Here is a 22,097-nt window from a genome sequence, read left to right on the forward strand (position 1 = left end):
AACACACACAACCTGGAAGGAAGAGAGAAAAGAAAACCCTATTTGGGATTTTAAAAGAAAAGTTGAGCATGCACACACAATACCCTTTGGCAAAGGAGCCCAAGCTGGAAAATGTTGCAGTTCCAACATGCTGTGCTCAGAGAAGGTGTTAATGGTCCAGCCATCCTGTATTATTACACACAAACAGGAGAGGCCCTGCAGAACTGTAGGGGTCTTTTAAGATCCCCGCCCAGATGGAAAGAGCAGAGAGAATTATGTAGGATTAACACAGGAGGAGAGGAAGGAAAGAGGTGAAGGAAAGGTAATGTCCCAAGCACTGCAGCTCTGAGCTATCAAGGCAGGTCTGCTGTCTCACACATTGAAATGGGGATGCTGTGGCTCCCCCCCTGCACAGCCCAGCCTCTGCTCCATGCACTCCCTGCAGGATGCTGGGGATTCCCTCCTCTCTGGGACTCTGGGCCAGAGCTGTGATTTAATGACCAGCTGCATTTAGGGTCACCAGTCCCAAACTCCTTTGAACTCGCAGTAGGAGTCAGAGATTTCAGGCACTTTGTCTGCCTGGGAGGAACCACCCAAGATTTGTTTGCAGTTGATGTCTGTAGCTGTGGTCTCTTCTTAATAGCATCACAGATATCGATGGCTCTTGTGCTTGAGGAAAGAAATATTGGAAAGGCCGTGACGCCGGCCTATGAGTGTTTGCTTAGTGAGAGCCAAAGAAATCTTCACCCAAGTGTCAACCTTCCTGGCCCTTCAACCACACACCAAAATCTTGATGTGGTTATGAGCTCCCAGGCACAAAACTCTGGGTGAAAGCCAGGAGTGTGTGTGCTTCTGGTGTGATTTTGAATTTACACACAGCATGGAAGGTGTGGTGTCTTCCCCAAAACCTGCCACGATGGGATACCCAAGGGTTCCTTCGCTTGTCCAGGGATGCTGCAACAAAATGTCACATCCAGGAAAAAGATTTGGTTATGTCCAAGTACAAACTAAAGCTTTGCAAGAACCAATATTGAGGGCAGAGCCATTATTAGACTGCACAGGACCACAGGGGGAGGCTGATTCTTCAATGTGCAAATGTTTTAATAAATAATGAAATTTTCTAAATCAACCATAAATTAGATAGGCTTAGGTGAAGGAGAAACTTGATGAAGTTCTGCAAACTAACCTCTAGAAAAGCCAATTGTGGTACCATTGAACACTCATGAATCTCTTGTGCAAAAAAAAACCCAGCTGCTATGAGAGGTGAGTAATGTCCAGAAGAAAATGCTGCTGAAAATTCAAACAATAAACTGAATTTCTGAAGATGCCAGTACCGGCTTTCACGTTTGTAGACATGATTCACTGTCATCATCTTTATAAGAATTCTTCTTAGAAATGTTTGGAGGCCATTTTTGATTGGTCTGTAGAGGGACAAGTTCAGAGTTTCAATCAGCTGCACACTACTAGGCAAAGTGCTGGACTTTTGAACTCATGTACAATTTTCCTGTGGATTAGATCGAATTCCTGCTGTAGGAAAAACTATTAGAACCTCCATTCTGTTTTTACTTCTGAGAACTTAACACACATTACTGACTTCAACCAAGTGATTTCCAACATATACCTATGAGAATGCAGGATCAAACCGCAATGTGTTATGTTTCAAAATATTTTTTCACAATAAGTTGGTTTAGTGAACTCACTTTTCACCCCTAGAGAGCTGACTGTAATGAGATCACACAGAGAAAGGATATGGAGTTTCACACTAATCTCCAGGAGACAACTGCCATATCCAAAAATCCTCTCTCAAATCAGTAGCACTTCCAGTTGTGGAGCAATACCATCTGGGGAGATAATCTGAAGGAAGCAGAGAGGTCAGAATTTCAACTGCCACGTGAAGATTTGGAGTGTACATGTCAGGATATTGTGAGGATGTGTTTGCTCCCAGCTTATGAAATTCTTCAGTTTATGCTTTACCTAAAGTTGCCGGGTGAAGCCTTCGCCTGTCTCGTGAATATCTGTTACATTTTTTATATTATGGGTTTCTTTTTTTCTTTCTTTTTTTTCTTTCTCTACATGCACTTAGAAAATAGAAAATTCTTTGAAATCATCAGGAAAAGGTTGTTCCCTGTGAGGGTGGTGAGACACTGACACAGGTTGTCCAAAGAAACTGTGGATGCCCCATCCCTGGAAATGCTCAAGGCCAAGGATAGGACTTTGAAAAACCCAGTCTAGTGGAAGGTAGCAGTGGGGCTGGAACAAGATAATCTTTAAGGTTCCTTCCAAGGCAAATGGTTTTATGATTCTATGGTTTTCTAATGGGGTAAACTCAAAATTTATCATGACAGCAGAACAACATTTGATATCTTACTGTGGATAAACCTGCTGTGAGTTTTCCTTTAGCAACAGAAAGCAGCATGACAGCTTGAATTCAGCATTAGCTAGATGAGATCTGAACTCTATTGCTACAAGGAAATGAGAATCGAAAAAGACACTCTGCTCTCATAAAATCACATTGCACTAATCCCAGTCCAACATCCAAGCTGACAAATCTGTGAGGGGAAATGTTTGTCCCTGCCCTCTCTGCACCACTCCAAGATTTAACTGGTGTGTTTAATCCTTCATTTTCAATGCAAACATTTCAAATTCTAGGGGCAAATTCATGGTGTTTGTCAGTTCTAATTAAATTACATGCTTTATTTTTTTAATTAAATAGCCTAAAAGGAAATAAACTGCAAGAAATACTTTAACAAATTATTTAGAAGTATTTCATATGTATCTAAGAAGAGAGCCAAATATAAATTGACAGTTTAGTACAAGAGAACTTCAATCTGGGTTTTATTGCAATAACAAAAGTGCATATTTAAAAGCCTTCACACAGAGCATCTATTCAGAAACAAGCCTGAAGACAGTCAGGGAATTAAAAAGAGGATAGTGTTTTGAATTAATCTAGAACATTTTTGTGGATTAGTTTACAAGCACAGAATGCCTCAGGGGCCTAGGGAGAGCACAGAGCACTGAAGTCAGAGGGATCTGTCTTTTTCCTGTTGCTGGTGATTAGTTCATATCTCTTTGACACCATGTTTACAAGCCCCTAATTGCCTCATTAATACCTCATTATTACTTAGAAAGTGAAGAAGCTTTTAGCTTTGAAGCTGCTTTGCTGCACTTGAAGGCAAATATACGGTGAATTTTGAATGTGTTGGTACTAATTAAAGTTGAAGTCTGTTTCCTGTTGCTTGTGGGTGGGTGTTAATGGCTTCAAAGAAAAAATTAGGCTTCAATTTATATTACTCGCCCCTTAACTTACACACACAGGAATAAGTGCAAGTAAGAAGCCCACTTCTGCAAACTGCATTTACGAAGGGACACAGACCCACAGGTTCATTTTCTTTGATGCTTTTTCAGTGTGAATGATACTCTGTGAAGGCTCATTCACCATCAGACTGTCTGGAACAGACTGATGCTGGCCAGCTCAGTCCACACAGATCCAGCACGTGCCTTCCCACGCTGCCACACATGGACATGGCCCCATGTTCTCCTTCTGCACCAGAACCTGAAAGCAAAACTCCATCATCACCATGTAAAATTGCCTTGGGTCTATCTGTCTCCTGCTCTGCGTGGACATTGTTTCCAGAACACTCTGAAAAAGTTTGGTTCACAGCAAAACTAAAATCTGGAACAAGATACTGAGATTTTTCACTTCCAACCACATGCACATAATTCATAAATACATATGTATACATTAATAAAAATATACATGTGCATGTATACATAACAACACACAGCATCTCACTGCATCCAGTAAGCACATTCTTCCTGAAATGTGCTGGAAGCTGAGACCTTTGGAAAGGGATCCGGTTTTCAAACGATTGTGCACAACTGTTTCAATAGTCAGTGACCGCGATTATGGTTACTGGATTATCATATAAATGAATAAATGAGATGTTTAGAACCTCATTTGGGCTGTAGAGATGCACCGCCTGATAGTGTTTCAAGGAATTTTCTTCCAGACAGAAGACAGACAAAGCAGACGTTAACCACAACAAAATCAATTCCATGGGAATTTTTGTAAGAGAAATGTGCTTTCTTTAATTTAGCTTGCTTTCAGGGGATGTAGTGAATGGAGAAGGGGTAAAGGAGAAGGAAAAGATGCCCATTTTTGGTAAAAGCATTCAGTTTCTTAATAAGAATTTTGGATGAGAAAAACAGTGAAAAAGTGTCTTTGCTGAAACGAATGGAAAACCCTACACAGACTGGAAGATTTGGACACAAAAATAAAATGTTTTCCATACAAACTAAATTCCCAAAGAGGCATTTTTCACCAGCATTGTTTTTCAGTGGTAGGGGCTGGGGGTGGGTGCAGAAATAAAGCAAGTCTAGAAGGCTGAACATTCCTTGATGAAGGAGTCAGAATTTGGCTGAGAGTCCCCCAGACTCAGTGTTTAGCTCAGGCTGCTCAGAGTCACCGGTGATTAACAGGTCTTGTCACAGGCCCAGGACAGCAGGTCTTGGTTTACCATGAGCACTCCTAAGGCAAAGCTCAGAACAACTCAGCCTTTCATGCTCCTCTCATACTTTGCATCTCCTCTAAGAGGAGGCAAATTGATAAAATTCTGACTTCATTTGATTTCTGCATTAAAAATGTCAATAGCATTAAATTACACACATAGCTTGACATCACCCCTTTACATACATGACAGTAAAGAATACACACATGAAACAAAATTTACCTAATATCATTGGACAAAAATCCAGTCTAAAATATGGGTAAAGAAGGAACCCACTCCTCCTGTGTTATATTTACAGTATCTTTGATTTATAGCAAACATTTTTTAAAAGTATTACAACAAAAATAATTAAGGCAAGCCAAATCCTTTCCTTGCCAGCACGCAAAGCTCGTCCGACTGGACATATTGAGGCTATCAATCGGTGGTGTGTATTTATAACCCAGTGCTCAGACAACTTGGAACGACAAATGCAAACAGCCACAAAGAAGTTACTTTGTTCGCTTGGCACAAACAAATCCCTGAGATGAAAAGCAGCCTGGCGTTTATTTTGGGCCAAGCTTCCTCATCTGACGATCCACGACGTGGCACGGAAAGGGCAGTGTTACCAAAGGACACGAAGCACATGGAGATGCATCATTAGAGCAAACACAGACCAGGGTGCCAGATTTTGTTATTCTTGCTTCTTCTTTCCCAGAATGGATGTCACTTTCCCTCCGTTCTCCTCAAAGCACACTGATTTGGAGCTTGGTTGTTTGTTGTTTTGGTTTTTTTTAAAGGACCAGGCTTGTCGGCACAGTCTGAAAAGCTCTTAGAGCTATAATTTAAAACGGAATTGTGTTGATTGAAAACACGGCAAGCATCTGACTGCAGACATGTCTGAAGACTTCCACATGCGCAGTCAAACGAGGACTGGTGAGGACATGGTGGGATTTGCCAGCAATATTAAAGCAAGCTCTGCAGGCACGTGATTCCCAACTGTGCCCTAGCAGGCAGCCTGGGAAATATCCATCAGAGATGTGGTGGATTCCCATAACTACTGAGCCATGAAGATCTGAGCTGTCCGAGCAAACAAGACACTGCAATGGTCAGTCCTTCTTGACAGGATTCTCGGAACTGAGAGTTCAAATCCAAGACTAGAGGAAGAAACCTCAGTGGGGTCCAGGCTGGTTTGATACTGATACTTCATTTATTCTCCAACATGACCAAATCACAAGAGAAGCAATGGAGGAGTTTAGCCAGTGAACACAGGGCTTCCTGGGAGGAGAGGACAGTGCCTTTTGTGGGAAGCTGGCTGAGAGAATGGCAGCAAGGACACAGCTACCAACAGATAATGAACAGAGGCTGCAGGAGACCTGAGGCAGTTCAAAGGGAGTATCTTGCCATCTTCCACGGCTCCTTCAGGGGAAGATCTGGTCAGGCTTCCAGACCTTATCTCCATGGGCAGACATGGACACTGAGCCTTGAGTCACATTGTCCCATGCATGGATAATGGGAGCCTGGCTGTGATCCTACAATGCCTTCATTCTTCTCATACCTGCATCCTGTAAAGATGTGTCATGGCACTAAAAGCATGAGAAAGTCTTAATAAAGTTTTAAACTTCTGACAACACTCAGGCTTTAAAAGGAGGGTCATAGGTGATTTGGGGGACTTTTCTCTCATTTCACTTAAGAAAAGGATTTCTCTCAGCTCTTTAAACACCAGAATAGATATGCATATATTTTTCAGTATATGGATTCAAATCCTTGGTTTCTTTGGCAAAAGGCCATATAAATTCTCATGGATTTGTTATTGCCTGCTATAAATTTACTACTCAGAAAGAATAATATTTCATTTGCTTTATCGTTGGTGCCTCTAAAGAAGGTGAAAATAGATTTAAGTCTTTCATTGAGTATCTTGATGAGGGCAGAGAAGGAACATAAAAAGAAGCCAAAAGGACACTTAAAGAATTGATATAAGGCTCCATCAGCTATAATTCAGTTGATAAACTTAGATCTCCTTTGCAATGAATTACAATGCCAAGAGATTTGTTCTGTAAATTCTGTCCAGAACTTGGCAACACCGTTCCTAAAAAAAAAACAAGAAAGCAAACTCCCAGAGGACTAGAGCAATACTTTCCATCTGAATAAGCAGAGTTTGATCTTATTCATGTTGGCTTTTAGGCGCTTCCTATTTTACACAGAGGAATAGGAGCCATAGAGACAGTTCACCAGCACAGGTAGGAGCAGGACATCAAACTCTTCAGTTTGCAGATTTGTGGGTATATGCACAGCTTTACAAAGTTAAATCCATCAAACCAAAGCCAGTTCCTTGGCAGCTCTACTTATTCCATGACTCCTTACTATCTTCACAGTGACCTCATTCAGAGCGGACACCACAGGGATCTTACCTCCCTGTACCAGCCCCCACATGAGCCAGGCTTGGGATTCAGAGAGCAGGACCTGGACTTCAGCAGTGGCAGAGATCCAAGCGTGCAGAAAAGTGTGCTTGGTTTTTTGGGACAGCATAGAGTGACATCAAAGAGTTGCGCTGTTTGCGCTCTGGAGCTTCTCCAAAACTCATGTTCAGACCCAGACTGGCCTCCATTTATCAAACTTACTTAGCTTGAAGAGTCTGACCATGTGGTTACCACCATCCTAGCATCTGAGATATTAAGTTTATGCTACTGAACAAATTTATGACTTGAAAGCCTGATTCTTGTCACTAGGGATTCAAGATGTGGACAGATGAAGCAATTTGCTCAGAGTCAAAAAGAGGATGGGTTACATAGCTGAGGACTGAAGGAGAACCCCTGAGTTCCACGTTGTTGGCCAGTGCCCAGGGGATCCCTTCTCCTTTCCAGAGATTGAAAGATCAGTGAATTGCTCTCTAAATGCTTCCAATGGGAGCTCTCTAAAACATAGCAAATGGGATTTTTCACACTTTGACTAATGAAAGCTTGGCACATGGCATGACAAATGAAAGCCTCACTGCCAGCAGCACAGATATATATATAATTATGTTTATTTCTACAGGGCTTGTGAATAAGCAAGACATTTTCCACCCATGAAAGGCAGTTTCTATGAGCATGTATAAGTTAGCAACAACAACAAAAAGTGTGACTGATGATCCCAATGAACATCATCCCAATGAGATTTAAATAGTCACAACTTTTTTGCTTCTCAAAAGAAAGTCTCTCTTTTTACTTCAGCCTACAAACTTCTAGGTTTATTGTGGCTATATTTCTCTGCTCTTGACAGAAACACAGACATAATTCATCCTTTTGTTTCATGTTTAGAGACTAGTTATCATCACAGGGCTAGGCATGTACAGAGAGATGCAACAAGAAGATGTTCTCAGAAAGCACAGTGCCTGCAAGATCTACTTTCACATCAAAACAAGGCTACTTTCTAACAAGGGGGGAGAGCTCATTTTTCTTGTCCAATTATGACATTTCTTTTATTTGATGCTTTTTTCCCTGCTTTCTTGGCACTTTCCACATGACCACTGATAACAAGAGGAGAGACTAGTCCTTAAATCCTCATGCAGGCAGACTAAAGGTGATTAGACACAAACTGGGACTGACCAACATGCACTATAGACACACTTCCAAAACAGACAGTTTTTTCTCTTTGTTTGCTCAAACTGTTTGGAAAAGTGTGTGCTGAAAAAAGCCCTGAAAACAGTAACTTCTGTGATAAACTGATAATGGGATCCCTACCAGTTAAATAAAAAATGACCTGGCCATAGCCTTCCAGATCACAGCAAACTTGATATCCCTAGGACAGCTCAGCAGAGCCCTTGTAGGCATTTCAGGCACTTGCCATAGTGTGAAATGTTTATTTTTTCTGAAGTCCAAAAGGATTACTGGAACTATTTTAAATTTGTTTCAAAGAAACAATAGAAGAGCTTTATAGTTCTGCAACAATCAGAAAATATGTAAGAAGAGATAGGTAAGTTGTGATGTGCTTTAGCACAGCAGAACATCAGGTTTTATTCGATTAATTCTCTCTACAGCTTGTAATGGATATACACAGTGTGAGTTCAAGGCAGGAGTAGCTTCAAAGTACGGGCTGAGTATCACAGATCCAAGCATGCACAGCTGGATCTCAAATGTATAAGCTACTTTGACTTGCACATGAGGAAGGAAAGGGAAAGATTATTATGATCTGAAATGTCAAAGCTTCTTCCACACAATTAAGTATATTTACATGTTCTAAAATCAGCAAAAGTTGTTTCCAGGCAACAGAAAGAAATGAGTAGGATTCTACATCAGGTATGTGGCTGTATAACATACATACACACTGCCCCTTACCTGAGAGTTCCTAAAAGCAGGACAAAATCATGATTTGGACAGAGAACTGACAGTGTTACAAGAAAATTACAGGTACTATAAAAGCTCCCTGTCATTTTCCTCCTGGAGGAGAGGACAAGGGATACAGCATAGAGATGTTTTGGATTACCTTCTTATAACCACAACCAGATTTCTCCTGCAGCACGTCCTAGAGGGCCATGAGCGGGTAGCACACACGGGCTGCAGCATCCCCAGTAGCCCATTTATCAGGAAACACTCTCACAGGCTGTGTTGAAATCCAGAGAGAAGACCATCCCCACGATGAGATGACCCTGCAAAAGCTTTGCCGCAGTGCTGCCGTGAACTTTGAGCCTCAGGGTCTCTCAGCACCACAAGCACTACGGCAGAGTCCTCCTTCTTAGACTTAGAAGTAATTTTATAACTTTGCAGGCAAATTTGTTATTTACCCTTTTTAATGGACTCAGGATGACTTGGAAGGTCTTACCAAGTATTTGCACAGTGGTCCAGCGGTGCAATGGCTTTGTGCTGGTCTGCTATTAAAAACCAGTAGTGCAAGTGACCTGAAGCAAAAGAATGGATGGCACAGGATGGATGAAACGAGCTATTACACAGTGCTACCCCCACTCCTAAGTGAGATGAACATCTGGGCAGGACAGTGGAGGTCCACCTGACCCAGCTCTGGCCAGGCTAGATGAAATCCCTTCTAAACCTACTTGCCTAAGATTCATGAAACCAAATATACACACTCATATGGCATTCTGAGATTAGGGAAGTTTACATCCTGGCCAATTTCAATTGTTAAGCTCACAAAACACTGAGATAAATAATGGAAAATGCTTCAGCTGCTATCTATTTGGGGCACTTTTACCATGTGACATCAGAAAATATTCCATGGTGGAATTTATTAACATAAAAATGGACTCAGTGAGACTTTGTGATCTATTAAACTTCCAGCTAACTAGACTTTCGGTTATCCAATCAACAGATGGTGTTTTTCTGAACTGGTTATGTTGATTCACAGCACTGAAGTGGTTACTGGAAAAAAGGGCCTAGAGTTTAATAAGGAGCAGGCCCACACACATGCAACAAATGTGAGCCATATTCTACCAGCTCCAAAAGGAAAAAAAACAGCAGTTTTTACACCAAATTACCAAAACATTGGCATATTTTGCATGTCTATTATGTGTTCCAAGCCACCAGAATAGGAATGCTGTGGGCAAATGAGCTACATCAGACATACACACAACATTATTGGATTTGCTTGGAACATTCTGCTCCAGGTTAGGCCAAAGACGCAGAGACTCTCTTTCAGAAGTGCTGCTTTGGAGGGCCGGTTTAGCTGCCTTATAATAAAGACTCATCCCCTTAAAAAACCCTCTGAGGTTTCTCATTAATAAATGCCAATGAACATAATATGATATCGAGGTTGTATAAATCAATGGCAATCTAGAAACCAGGAAAAGAAAATAGAGTGAATAACAATGAAGAGTGGAGCATTTAGAGGACTCTTGAGCAGCTGAACTCACAATCATTCTCCAAACATGAAAGAGGCTTCAACTGTTTATGAAATTAAGTGGAGCTTCTGGAACTGCACAGTGAACTATGCTGAACAGGAAGAAAACTCTTTGCTTATTAAGCCTCAAGGAGGTAATCTGTAGTGCTATGGAAACAGCTACAGCCTTTTCTATGCAGCAGGGAGATTATTTCTGTTCAGCTGGACGAGCTGCTTTCAGATCTTTTTTTTACAATCTCTCTGATTTAATATGCGTTAGGAATGGAACAGCAGTGCTCTGCTTCAGGTGCAGACAGAAGATCTTGAAAAGACAGGCTTCATCATACTTGTGGTGGCACATCAGAGAAGGAGAGGCTTCTGCCTCCATAGGCTAAAATTCAGAATATTTTTGAGAAGGGAAAAAGGACTGAAAAGCGTATAAAGGAGCATTAACAGCACTCACCTATCCCATCATCTTGCGTGTGTATGCATATATATATATATACACATATATATATTAATGCACTAATATACATAAACACACACACATAGCTACATACATTTTCTTAGAGGTGTGCATAGGTAATAATACAGACACACACAAGCGCAGACTAAACTTTATACAGAGGGAGAATGCATTCCAGAGTCTGACACTGGGAAAGGTTTTCTTCAGCTATTTACACGCCTAGTCTCAGGCAGGATGTGGTCTGTCATTGCAGAGGCCACAGCACAAGGTGAGACTTTGCAAAATGTAATACAAGCTATTAATGCTGGTTGGTCTGCAAAATTCATACCTCGTTCTTAGAAGGAAGGATGTCAGGATTGAGAGGGGATTTTCTTCAAGAACTGGATTGGTTATTTTTGTTACACTGAGACAAAAGACACTGAGTTGGACACAGAAAGACAAACAGGCAAGAAAATGTAAGATCAGTTACAGTGACTGTATTTCATTGCTTGCAACACACATGAAAACAAAGATGTGAAACACTGAAACAGTCGTGATAATTCAGCAGTTTCAGCATGGCAGCCTTAAGTAGTGGAGGCTTGTTCATCTGACAACTGCATGTTTCAAATAATGAACTGCATGACTGAGTAACGATGTTTTATGTGACTACAACATCAAAATCAATCTTCTGCAGGAAAATCTATTTGCAAGACACATCACAGCACAGGTGTCACAGCAAATAACAAGTCATGGCATGACAGCTAGCGGTGCAACTGCTTTAGGCTTAGTACTTTTTTGAGTCCAGGACAGCTACAGAGAATGCCACATGTGTGTAAGAGTAAAGAGATCTAATTAGCATCTTTAATTGAACTTCAGCAGCATGATCTAACATTGAAATGAACCCTGCTCAGAGTGGTTGGACCAGAAACCTCAGGAATTCCTTCCAACCCAAATTATCTGTAGCATACAAGAAGATTGAATCTCATCTGCATCTCTGGCAGGAACAGAAGACACCTTCAGCTTTATTAATAAGAAATCTGGGTTCTTACTCTTCCAGTTTTGACACAGGACAGGTCTGGGGAGAGCCATTGGCCTGCAGAATTCCTTACTGCAGAAAGGTTTTAAGAAGTGCAGAAACTGAAATCCACTGAGTGCCTTCAAATGAAAGTACACCATGATGGAGATAGGGAAATACTGCTACATCACAGCCCAAAAATATGGTGTTTTTCCTGTGAAGAAGGTGAGCAGAGACCACATTCTTTAAAAAAAATGTCATGCTTCCCTGCATGCAAATACTGATCCCTCACAAGCTGTTTTCTCTCAGATCTAATAATCTTCTTTACCTGTTGGAAACTCACTGTAATTACAAGTTCCAATGGAAGCTTCTCATTAACAAAGAAATCTACCCTCTATTCCAGGGGTTTTGTTTTACCTCATTAGAGATATTGTTAATGTCTCCACAAATATTTTTTATATCCACACGGACTCCTTATTGAAACTGGCTGTCTTCACTTCCTGTTCTAGCACAACTCACTTGGTAAGTTGTTGCCTCACCGCACCCCAAAAGTGGTTGCCTTTAAGTGGTTGGTGAAATGATTAATATTTATTTAGTAAGATTTTTTGAAAATGATACATGACATAAATAACAGCCATAATTATTTATTATGCTTCCACAAAAATAGTACAGCTTTTTGTAAGATTAAAAGCCAATTCCCCCATTAATTTTCTTAAAATTTGTTAAACGAAATTAACATAGCCTTCCATTTGCAGCTTAGCCTACTTTTCTCTTCACAGATTTTAACAGTCAGTATTTTCCATCTGATTACTTCTAATCACATTGTTATACTGCTTTTACAGCCTTGGGTTTTGTTACAAAGCTTCTCTGTTACTCCACATAGGCACAGAACGGTAGCAGGTAGGGAGCAATACACATTTTCCAAAGATCAGCACCATTATTTAGTGTTTTTGTAAATATTTACTTTAGACGCAGGCTAAATGTTACTTAAGATTTGCTCTAAACTGCTGTGTTTAAAAGTAAAAAATCATGAGGACATATGGAACTCATCTGAAGGAGAAAAAAAAGTTACGATTTCTCAAAAGAATTAATTTCTTTACTGTTACCAAAGAGTTGCCTTCATAAAACTTGTGGCATGCTTTTGTATCTTAGGTGGAACATCATGACACAATTCATGTGGTTTTGTGGTCTCCTCTTCCTAGTGCCTGAAGCTCTGGCTGCAGTTTCCCCAACCTGACTGTCCCACCAAATCCGTACACACCCTCATGGTGCTCCCACTGGGATTTCTGTTCCTGTTCTACTCTTTTTTTTCCCCCCCATCTTCTTAGTCATCTTACCCACAAGCAGTATAAATCAAGGCGAGGCCGTGTTTTCACAGCTAGACAGTTCTTGCAACATCAGGGCTGAGTTCAGGGAAACGGCTGGAAAACTTGCTATCCACACACACACACACACACCTGCCTTTTGGCTCATGGAAGACGAGCACAGTGCCAAAGATGTTTGTTTATTCTTGCCCTGGGTGCTTTGATATGTACGCTATCAATGAGGGCAATCGCCTCCCTCACAGCACAGCACAGCACCCGGCACTGAGCAGGGCCTCACATCCTCGCAGACCTCCCAGGCGACTTCTCCAGGGCGTGAGATTCTGGGTCATGTCTCTCCTGATGTCCCCACCACCCTCCTGACGAGGGCCCTCTGTTCTTTCATGGTTTGGGAGGAGATTTGGGAAGCAGCTAGAGAAAGCGTAGACCAAGTCAAAGCCACTAAGCCAGGCAAGTGCAGCCAGGTCACTTTGGAAGTGGCACTTGCTGAATGCAAGGAGAGTTTGGTCCAGGTGGAGCAAATGCAGCTCCATGTTACAGTGCTGTGACAGCATCAAGGCTGTAGCTGTGAAACGGTTTGTGGCAGCATAGGGAAAAGCAACAGGATCCTGTATTGTGACTCTACTTAGCCCTTGTTGTGTGACATCTGCTGGGACATGGACTGCACATCTTTCCTGCTCTGGACCTTCATTTCAGGTCTGGGCACAGCCAGCTACAGTGACACCCTGCACATTTGGGGTGGGTGGGCTGGGAGTGTGTGCTGAAGCACACTTGGCAGAAAAGTGGGGCTGCTGCAGAGAGAAAGATGCTGTGGGCACACAAAGCCAGGCCCTGCCTTCCCTGTCCTTGTGGGATTGTGCCATCACACCAGCAATGCCAGGGAGGTGAGTTGGTGGGGAGAGCACTGAGCACTCACTGCCTACACATCAACACACACATCTGCTGTCACTCCATATTCCAACAGCACAGAGCCACAGGTCAGTCCCGGCCACCAGCACCCAGTGTGGCCACGACTCACCTGTCTCACTGGACCATCTTGTACTGCAGTGATGTGACACCCTGTGTGCTAAAAAACCTTCTGTCCTTCTCTATTTTTCCCTTATCTGAACCGTATCTGGGTGGAACCAAAAAATGAAATATTTATTTGAAATATTAAAGAACTAGAAACACAGTGAGGAAATACCAATCCCTTACTCCACCTGATTTTTGTCTGGGAGACCTGGGACGAGAGAGAAGAGGATGGAGAATATCACTTAGAAAGAGCTGTTGTTTCCAACACTGTGGTGAGGAGGATGCTCTCCTGCCAGGAGCAGCACGCACGGGATGCACACACAGTGGTTCTGAAGGACCTTCCAGCAGCCCGTGTGGCTGCTTTTGTCCATCAGTCACCACAGCAAGTGTCTCCAAGGGGCTCACGGGGAGCCACGTTTACATCCAGGTGGGCCCAAGTCTCTTCTCACTGTCCTTGGCAAAACTCTCGGTAGTTTTGGTCATTGTCAATACAGTGAGGAAGTTCCCAGTTTCAGACAGGGTTTGCAGTCGGGGAGGTGATGGGAAAGCCAGGATACAGATCGGCTCTGCTGCACACAGCAGGATGAGCGCGATACCCGGGGCTGGGCAGTGTCCCGCAGGGAGAATGGGCTGTGTTCGAACCCTGACTCCCAACCCTGCCCAGAACGGCGACAGGCACTGTCAGCTGTCCTCTGCTCTGAAACCCTTTAAACACACGGTAAGTGGTGTGAGTTGGAGCTGCTGAACGCAAACGCCTTCCACAACGACCTCCGCAGAGAGCTCCAGACCCCCAGGGACCCTGGAAGTGCTCCATCACCTCAGGTCGTGTTGCTGAGGCTTTTCGGTCCAAGTGGAAGCCGGATCGCTAATGGTGCATGTTTGAAAACTACACGTTTCCTTCCTTCCATCCTCCCGTGACGCTCAGGAGGCAGGGGTCCCGGTGAGAAAGGCTCAGGTGCGGGGTACGGCGCTGCCCGCGCCAAGCAGGGGCCACGTCCCCGTGCTGCCCTCCCCGCCGGGCTCGGAGGGGCCGGGGAGAGCCGGACATGTCCTGACCGCGCGGCCAGCGCTGAGCGGGGGCGCCCCAGGGCATCCCCCGGGGAGCCGGCTGCCCTCGGGTCCTGCCCGTGACAAGCCCCGTCGGACTGACTCTGCCAATCGACTGAGTCTGGGGATGTGGGAACTTCTCACTTGGGCGCTGTCGGTGCTCACCGCGCGGGACGCGCCGCGCAGGTGCCGCGGGACGGGCGGGCGCCGGGGAAGCGCCGCCGCCCCTCAGCCGCGGCCGCCGCTGGGGCTCTATCGCCCCCTGGCGGCGGGAGGCGCGGGCGGGCCGGGGCGGCTGCGCGGAACTTTCCGCCGGCGCGCGGGTCCGGCCTCCGGAGCGGGGAGCGCGGAGCGCGGAGCGGGGCCGGGCTGCGGGGGCCGCCGCCGCCTTCCGCAGGGCGCCGCGGGACCCCCTTCTCCACCGCCGAATTAAAGAAAAAAAAACTAGTCCAAAAATCTTGGTTTTAAACTTTTTTACTTTCTGGCGGCTCTCTCCCCCTTCCCTCCTCTTCCTCCCCCCCCCGCCCCTCTCCTCCCAACCTCCTCCCGAAGCGGCGGGGCGGGAAGGAGCGTCTCCGGTCTGCAACTCCAAAGCATGGCGGAGGCTGGCGATGAGAACCGTCCTCCCCAAAGCATCCAGCGCCTCTGACAAGCCCGGAGCCAGAGGGGGTGGGGGTGGGAAAGGGCGGGAGGGGGGAGAGCATGGGAGGGAGGGGGCAGCCAGTCCTTCCCCCTGCACTTGTCAGATGCAGATGGGACTGGCAAAGTTTGTTTGAATAAAAAAAAAAAAAAAAAGGCTAAAAAAAAAAAAAAAAGGGGGAAGAGCAGGAGGAGGGGGAGGAAAAAAAAAAAGATCCTAGAAATCCAAAAAGGCTCATCTGGGAAGGAGAGAGAGGAGACCGAGAGGAAGCGGGATGCAACTCAACCTGACGCTGATTTGCTTCGTCTTCGGGGGGTTCCTGCCCGACGCCGCGGCCCGGCGGGAGCAGATGGACACGGGGCAGTGCGACCTGCCCCGCTCGGTGAGCCGGGCCGGGCCGGGCCGGGCCGGGGCGCGCCGGCCCGCGGGGGATGCGCGCGTGTCCGCGGGTGCGCGGGGGCCGCGGGGCGCGGGCGGGACGGGGGCGCGCAGGGACGGACGGACCCCCCCGCCCCGCGCACGCCGCCGCGCGTGGCCCCGCAGGTGTGGCGGCGCGGCCCCGCCGAGGGGCCCGGGGCTGCCGCGGGGCCGGAGGGATGCGGGGCGAGCGGGGGGTCACGGCGGCACCCAGCCCCGCGCGGGCCTCATGGTGCCCGTGGGCTTTGCTTGCTGCGAGCCCGCGTGGGGCTGGTGCGATAGAGGGGGATCCGCGCTCCTCCTGCCCCGCGGGCAGCCCCGAGGCTGGCATCACTGCCTGCCGCCTTTGTGCCCCTCCATCACTGACCGGCCCCTCTGTCCTCCCCGCAGCAAGGAGAGCTCAACTCCTTCCTCTGGACCATTCGCCGTGACCCCCCCGCTTATCTCTTCGGCACCATCCACGTGCCCTACACGCGAGTTTGGGACTTCATCCCTGACAACTCCAAGGCCGCCTTCCACGCCAGCTCCAGCGTCTACTTCGAGCTGGACCTCACGGACCCGTACACCATCTCGGGGCTGGCCAGCTGCCAGATGCTGCCCCACGGGGAGAACCTGCAGGACGTGCTGCCCCGGGAGCTGTACCGCCGCCTCAAACGCCACCTGGACTACATCAAGCTGATGCTGCCCCACTGGATGACCCCGGACCAGCGGGGCAAAGGGCTCTATGCCGACTACCTCTTCAACGCCATCGCCGGGAACTGGGAGCGCAAGAGGCCGGTCTGGGTGATGCTCATGGTGAACTCCTTGACGGAGACGGACATCCGCTCCCGAGGGGTGCCGGTGCTCGATCTCTACCTCGCCCAGGAGGCCGAGAGGATGAAGAAGAAGACGGGTGCGGTGGAGCGGGTGGAGGAGCAGTGTCACCCGCTCAACGGGCTCAACTTCTCCCAGGTAAGGAGGCTTCTGGGCCTCGTGTCTTATCCCAGGATGTGGGGGCTGTTCTCCTTGCACTCCCATCAGCTGATGGGGACGAACCCCAAACCTGCTGGTCACTCATGGGCTCTGACAGCTTTTGTGTTCTCCATCCCAGCGATCCACGCTACCTGCAGAAACCCCGTGATGTGCGTGGCGAGCACTGTGCATGCATCACATGTAGAATTTATTTGAGGGGCAAATGTCCACGGTGTGAATGTGAGTGTCTGCTTGCTAGCCACTTATGAGGGAAACTTGCATGTTTCCCATCCTGTCCCAGAGCTGGGTAAAAAGTGATTTTTTTGTTTGTTTGTTTTGAAGTAAAGCAGCTCTGTGGTACTTGTCAGGAAGAGGATGAAGCATGAACAATGAAAATAGAAATTTCAACATTGTTTCAAATTGATTTGAGTGCATGCAAACTGTCAGTCGTCTTTTTAGTGGTCACTCCGGGTCAAAACAAAGTGGCTCATGTTGCCCTAGTACTGGAGGAAATTGAGTATGCAATATACATGGGTTTATTTCATTGTAGAGCAGGTAAATTTCAGCAAACAGAAAAGGATGTCGGTGAAGAAACAAAAGTTATTGGTGTAACTGGACTCCGGAATTCTTTCAATGGATTTAGCTTTAAACAACCAAGTACTAAGCCATGAGATCTATCTCATTTCAGTGGATTAATCAGGAACACAGTAACAGCTATTGACTTTGCTTTGTGGAACTGTTTATGTGAAATGAGATTTACTAGAAATTGAGGAAATGAATGTGTGTGGAAGAAAACAAATAATCTAGGGGAGCTTTAGGATGGTGTCAGTTACTGCTATGATATTTCATTTTTAACCTGCTTTTTGTCATTAGTTTTGGATTGGTCTATTTCCAGTCTTACCTTACTGTCCTGCTTTGACCAAAAAAGTTCTTGGTGATGTGGGAATAAGGATTAAAGGACTAATCTTGGGTGTGATTAAAATGTCCTTAGAGTGCCTTCACCCCCTGCTCCCCTGAAATCCAGTAGGAGCTATTTGAAGGGGAAAAATCTGGCTTTCACTAACATTTGCTTCATCCGATCTTTCAACTAGAAGTCTTAACTGCATACAGCCTTCAGAGAAGATTTGTTGCATACACTTTTGAATGTATTTTCCTGTTTATCAACAGAAATAATTAAAAGAAAGCCTCTCAGGACCTTTGCACTATTTTATACACATCCAAATCAAGGAATTCGTTTACACTGTTCTGTCTGAAAGATTTAAGTTCCTGTACTCTCTGTTGAACCCCTTCTTTAAGGTGAGGTAGAAATAATTAACCATTCCAGACATCCTATACTGTTTGGTTGTATTAGGTCAAAAATAGCAGTTAGAATCAAGCACATGAAAACACCTGGTTAAAAATGTACCACTTGGAAGCCTTTTACATGTGAATCATACTACATTTTTTTTCTTTTTAGAGAGAGTGAGCAACAGAGAAAGGGAAAGGGACAGAGTACAAAATTCACTGCTGCTCTTAACCATAATTGTTTCTCTGTCCAACTTTTAAATAGAAACAAAAATTTCCCATTCATTTTGCTCCAAAAATAATCTAAAAAGGAACAGTAGGTATTACTGCTATTGGCAAGCAAAGGACAGTCATTTATGCAAAACATTTGTGCTGATTAAAAGAATACATTCCATTTTAATTGTTAGAGAGAATTGACAAAGTTGCTGAAATAGATCAGTGTTCAGGAGGAATTTTCCTAGATTGAAGCTTTATTCTGGGAACAAGGCCACCAGAACAACAGGAGACAAAATTAAACAAAACAAACCAGATATTTATTTTCTTGCTTCCTCTAAATTTCTATGCATCCTGACACCTGGCTAGTTGTTTAACAATAGTAATTTGTAATGTTATCACACTGTCTGGCAGTCCTACTGCTTGGTGTATTACTGTGCTAATTTGGTGGAGTGGATTACTATTGCAAGGTTTCACCTCCCAGTTCCAGGTCTTGGAGCCTTCCTTAAGCAACACGTAATTAAAACACGCTAAAATGGAAATCAGAAATTGAGCAGCTTTTGTCTCGCAGGGTGTTTGCACAGTTTGATGAGAACATCTGTGATAAATTATAGTCCCAAATCTGCTAAGGGCATCAGTGGTTTTTTACCTGTTTTCAGCATTATTATTACAGGAATGCTGCACATTATTTCTGCATTCAGAATTCAGGTTTTAGGACTGTGCCTTGCTGAATCATGTCAATGCTTTTGTTTCCCACGTCCCCAAAGTCCAGTATTTTTGCCCAAAGCAAATTTAAAAAAAAAGACAAAAAAAGCTTTTTTTCCCTACTTCTTCTCCTCAAAGGCAGCTTTGTGCTACTGCAAATATTTAATCTGACTACATACACCAAATCTGTTAATCTGATACTGTGAGGAGGAGGAAATCTAGGAGTGGTCCCGGTGTGGTACTTAGTTTTGATCTGCTCTGAAAGAAAGTGGATACACTTGCATTTTTGACCAGGAACAATCTTTGAAACGTTCTTTTTGTGGCTTTGAAATGTTGATTGTCTTAGCTGGATAAAAAGATTAAGGTGGCTCATATAATTAGCTGCTTCCTGGAGAGCCAGCTCCTGCAGGTAGGGCAGGGAGCATTGTTTTCTATTGTAAACCCCAAAACTTTGTAGTTTGGCGCTGTGCTCCCCCTGAAACCCTTGCACAGTGTTTCCTGCTGCTTTTCCACATCACTCCCATCCTCCTGCCTCCCGCTGACCAGCTGCTTTCCTGCTTGGATCCTGGGGGAAGTGTTATCCCACCTCCTGGGACTCTGGCAGCTGCTGGTCACTCAAAGTCCAGCCCCGGCTATGGTAGGGGTGGTGTCAAGGTGTCTGAATCCCAGCAGAAGGCAGTGTTGGGAGCCTGGATTTAGGGGAGTTCATAGCAGGTTTGTGTCAGATTGATATTTCACTGCTCATTGGTATTTGAAGTTTCAGGGTTTTCATGCAAGGTGGGACAGAAAGAGCTGAGGTGAGTGAAGAAGAGGAAGCAGACAACTCTGTCTGACAGCACTGATGTTTATGTAGAGAGTGGCCAGTAAATGGCAAAATCAAGTTGGCCAGGGCTGAGATCTGGTGAGGGGCAGATAACATTCCAGGCCTTCTTGTAGAATCCTGGCAGAGACACTGCAGCCACTACTGGCTGTGAGGACTCATCAGGTGTCCTCTGAGGGCCGGCTCAGAATAGAGCTAAGCTTTCTCTCTTCTTTGGGACCCTTGTGTGGGTCTATGATGGGAAGCTTTCCCCAGGCTGTTGTTGGAGGAAGGAGAATTGTGGTGGTGGCTCCTGCAGCTGCTCAGGTCTGTTGCATTCTCCCTGATGGCCCAGGGCTGTCATGGGACCCCATCACCCCAGAGTATTGCAGTGTGTCCCCACTGAAGGGCTGCACTGTCAGCAAGGGGAAGGAAGGTCTTACTCCTCTACCCAAACTGCTGTTCCCTGGGGAGATGGGTAGCATCTCTTGCTTGTGTTTGATCCTGTTTCTCAGCAGGATCCCCAGACAGTGTTCATAACCATTCCTCCACATTAGAACTAAAATCCCTTTCCCATCCTATCCCGAGCTTGCTCTCCTCAGGGACAGTCTGCATGCAGCTCATTGCAGATGCCCTGAATCCCAAGGTTCGTAGGGAGAGTTTGTGTCAGGGTCCAGCTTCATGCCAGCCTGTTGGTGGGGAAGCTGTCAGGCTGGTGGGGAGCTGCCAGCACCCCCTTTTTCCCCTTTGGCTGTTTGGGAAGCCCTGACTCTGGTCTCCTCCGGCTGGTATCATTTCCAACTGCAGGGGGAGATGTTAAATATCAAACCAGTGTTGATTGGATCAGAGACGGCCTCAAAGAAAGAAACCTCAGACTGTGCCAGATTAAACTTCACACTTCACCATTCTCCCCTTTTAATTTCTTTGCCGCCTCGTTCTCTGCACAAATAAACCTCATCTCCCCTCTTTCTACCAATGAGACAGCATTCATGGGGCAGGAATGACTTTGTTAACAAAATCAGGCTTCATTTCCCAGGTCCTGCTGTTCCATCAAACCCTGGGACATGGCAGCTTTGATTACACTGGTGATAGGATTAGAGGGGGGAACAAGTGCTGGTTAATAAAAGGCCGATGGGTGGTCCATCATGTTTGGTCACTGACTGCTCTGCAGCCTCGAAGCTGGACCTTCAGTGGCAAAACAGTAATATACACAGTAATATATAGGCAGGGCTATGTCCTGGACTCTCTATTCAATCTGCCCTGTCCCCTTGAAAAACTAGACATTTCTGTGACCACAAAGCTGGGATTCTCCAGGCTGACAGGACCAGTGTAACTGACTTCAAGAGAAATTTACTTGTTTGTCCTAATGAAAGATCTGAACTGAATTAAAGGGCTCAGTTTCAGAGCTCACTGACTTTTGATAGCGTTACAGTTTATATGAGAGTATTACTGTTTAAAAAAAAAAAAAAACCTGAAATAAAAGCGGTTTTTGCCTAGGAGAAATGGCACCTTCTTGCTTTTATAGAATTTCAGAATTCGTGAAGAGAGCAGGAGTCATCAAAAACAGCATTACCTGTTTTGATTGCTGAATGTTCTTGAGAGAAATGTTGTTAAAGGATTTGATTTCACATAGCTATACATAGCGCACATAGTTTTGAGCTTGCTGGCTTTTGTTAAACTATCACTTTCTTCACCCCCTTATGCCCCAGGGTAAAAAATTCCCCCAGCAAAATTAACCTCGGGGTAGAAATTCATACAGCAAAAATAGAAATCCTTCCATTTAATTCCCTTTAAATACTAGTGGGAGCTGCTTTATGTCTCCACCAGGGGAACTGTTGAGGATGAAACTATGCAAGCAGTTAAACTACAGTAGTGGCAGTAACACCTGGAAGGATCAGCAGCTGATGTTTTATAGCTGTACCCACCTGTAGGTGCTGCTCTGTACAGTCAGTGACTGTGTGCTCCTGCCCCACAGCC

General features: G+C 45.2%; 1 protein-coding gene across 1 annotated transcript in view; it reads left to right on the forward strand.

Moving 5' to 3' along the window:
- The first annotated feature begins 15,834 nt into the window (after nucleotides 1-15,834).
- Nucleotides 15,835-22,097, forward strand: part of TRABD2B (TraB domain containing 2B) — a 265,855-nt gene continuing 259,592 nt past the window's right edge. The window contains exons 1-2 of the mRNA XM_033066866.1: nucleotides 15,835-16,133; nucleotides 16,559-17,119. Coding sequence (XP_032922757.1) covers nucleotides 16,026-16,133; nucleotides 16,559-17,119 — 669 coding nt within the window. The 5' untranslated portion in view covers nucleotides 15,835-16,025. The remainder of the gene's footprint in view (nucleotides 16,134-16,558; nucleotides 17,120-22,097) is intronic.

This window comes from Catharus ustulatus, chromosome 9 (assembly GCF_009819885.2).
Source record: "Catharus ustulatus isolate bCatUst1 chromosome 9, bCatUst1.pri.v2, whole genome shotgun sequence".
NCBI classification, from domain to species: domain Eukaryota; kingdom Metazoa; phylum Chordata; class Aves; order Passeriformes; family Turdidae; genus Catharus; species Catharus ustulatus.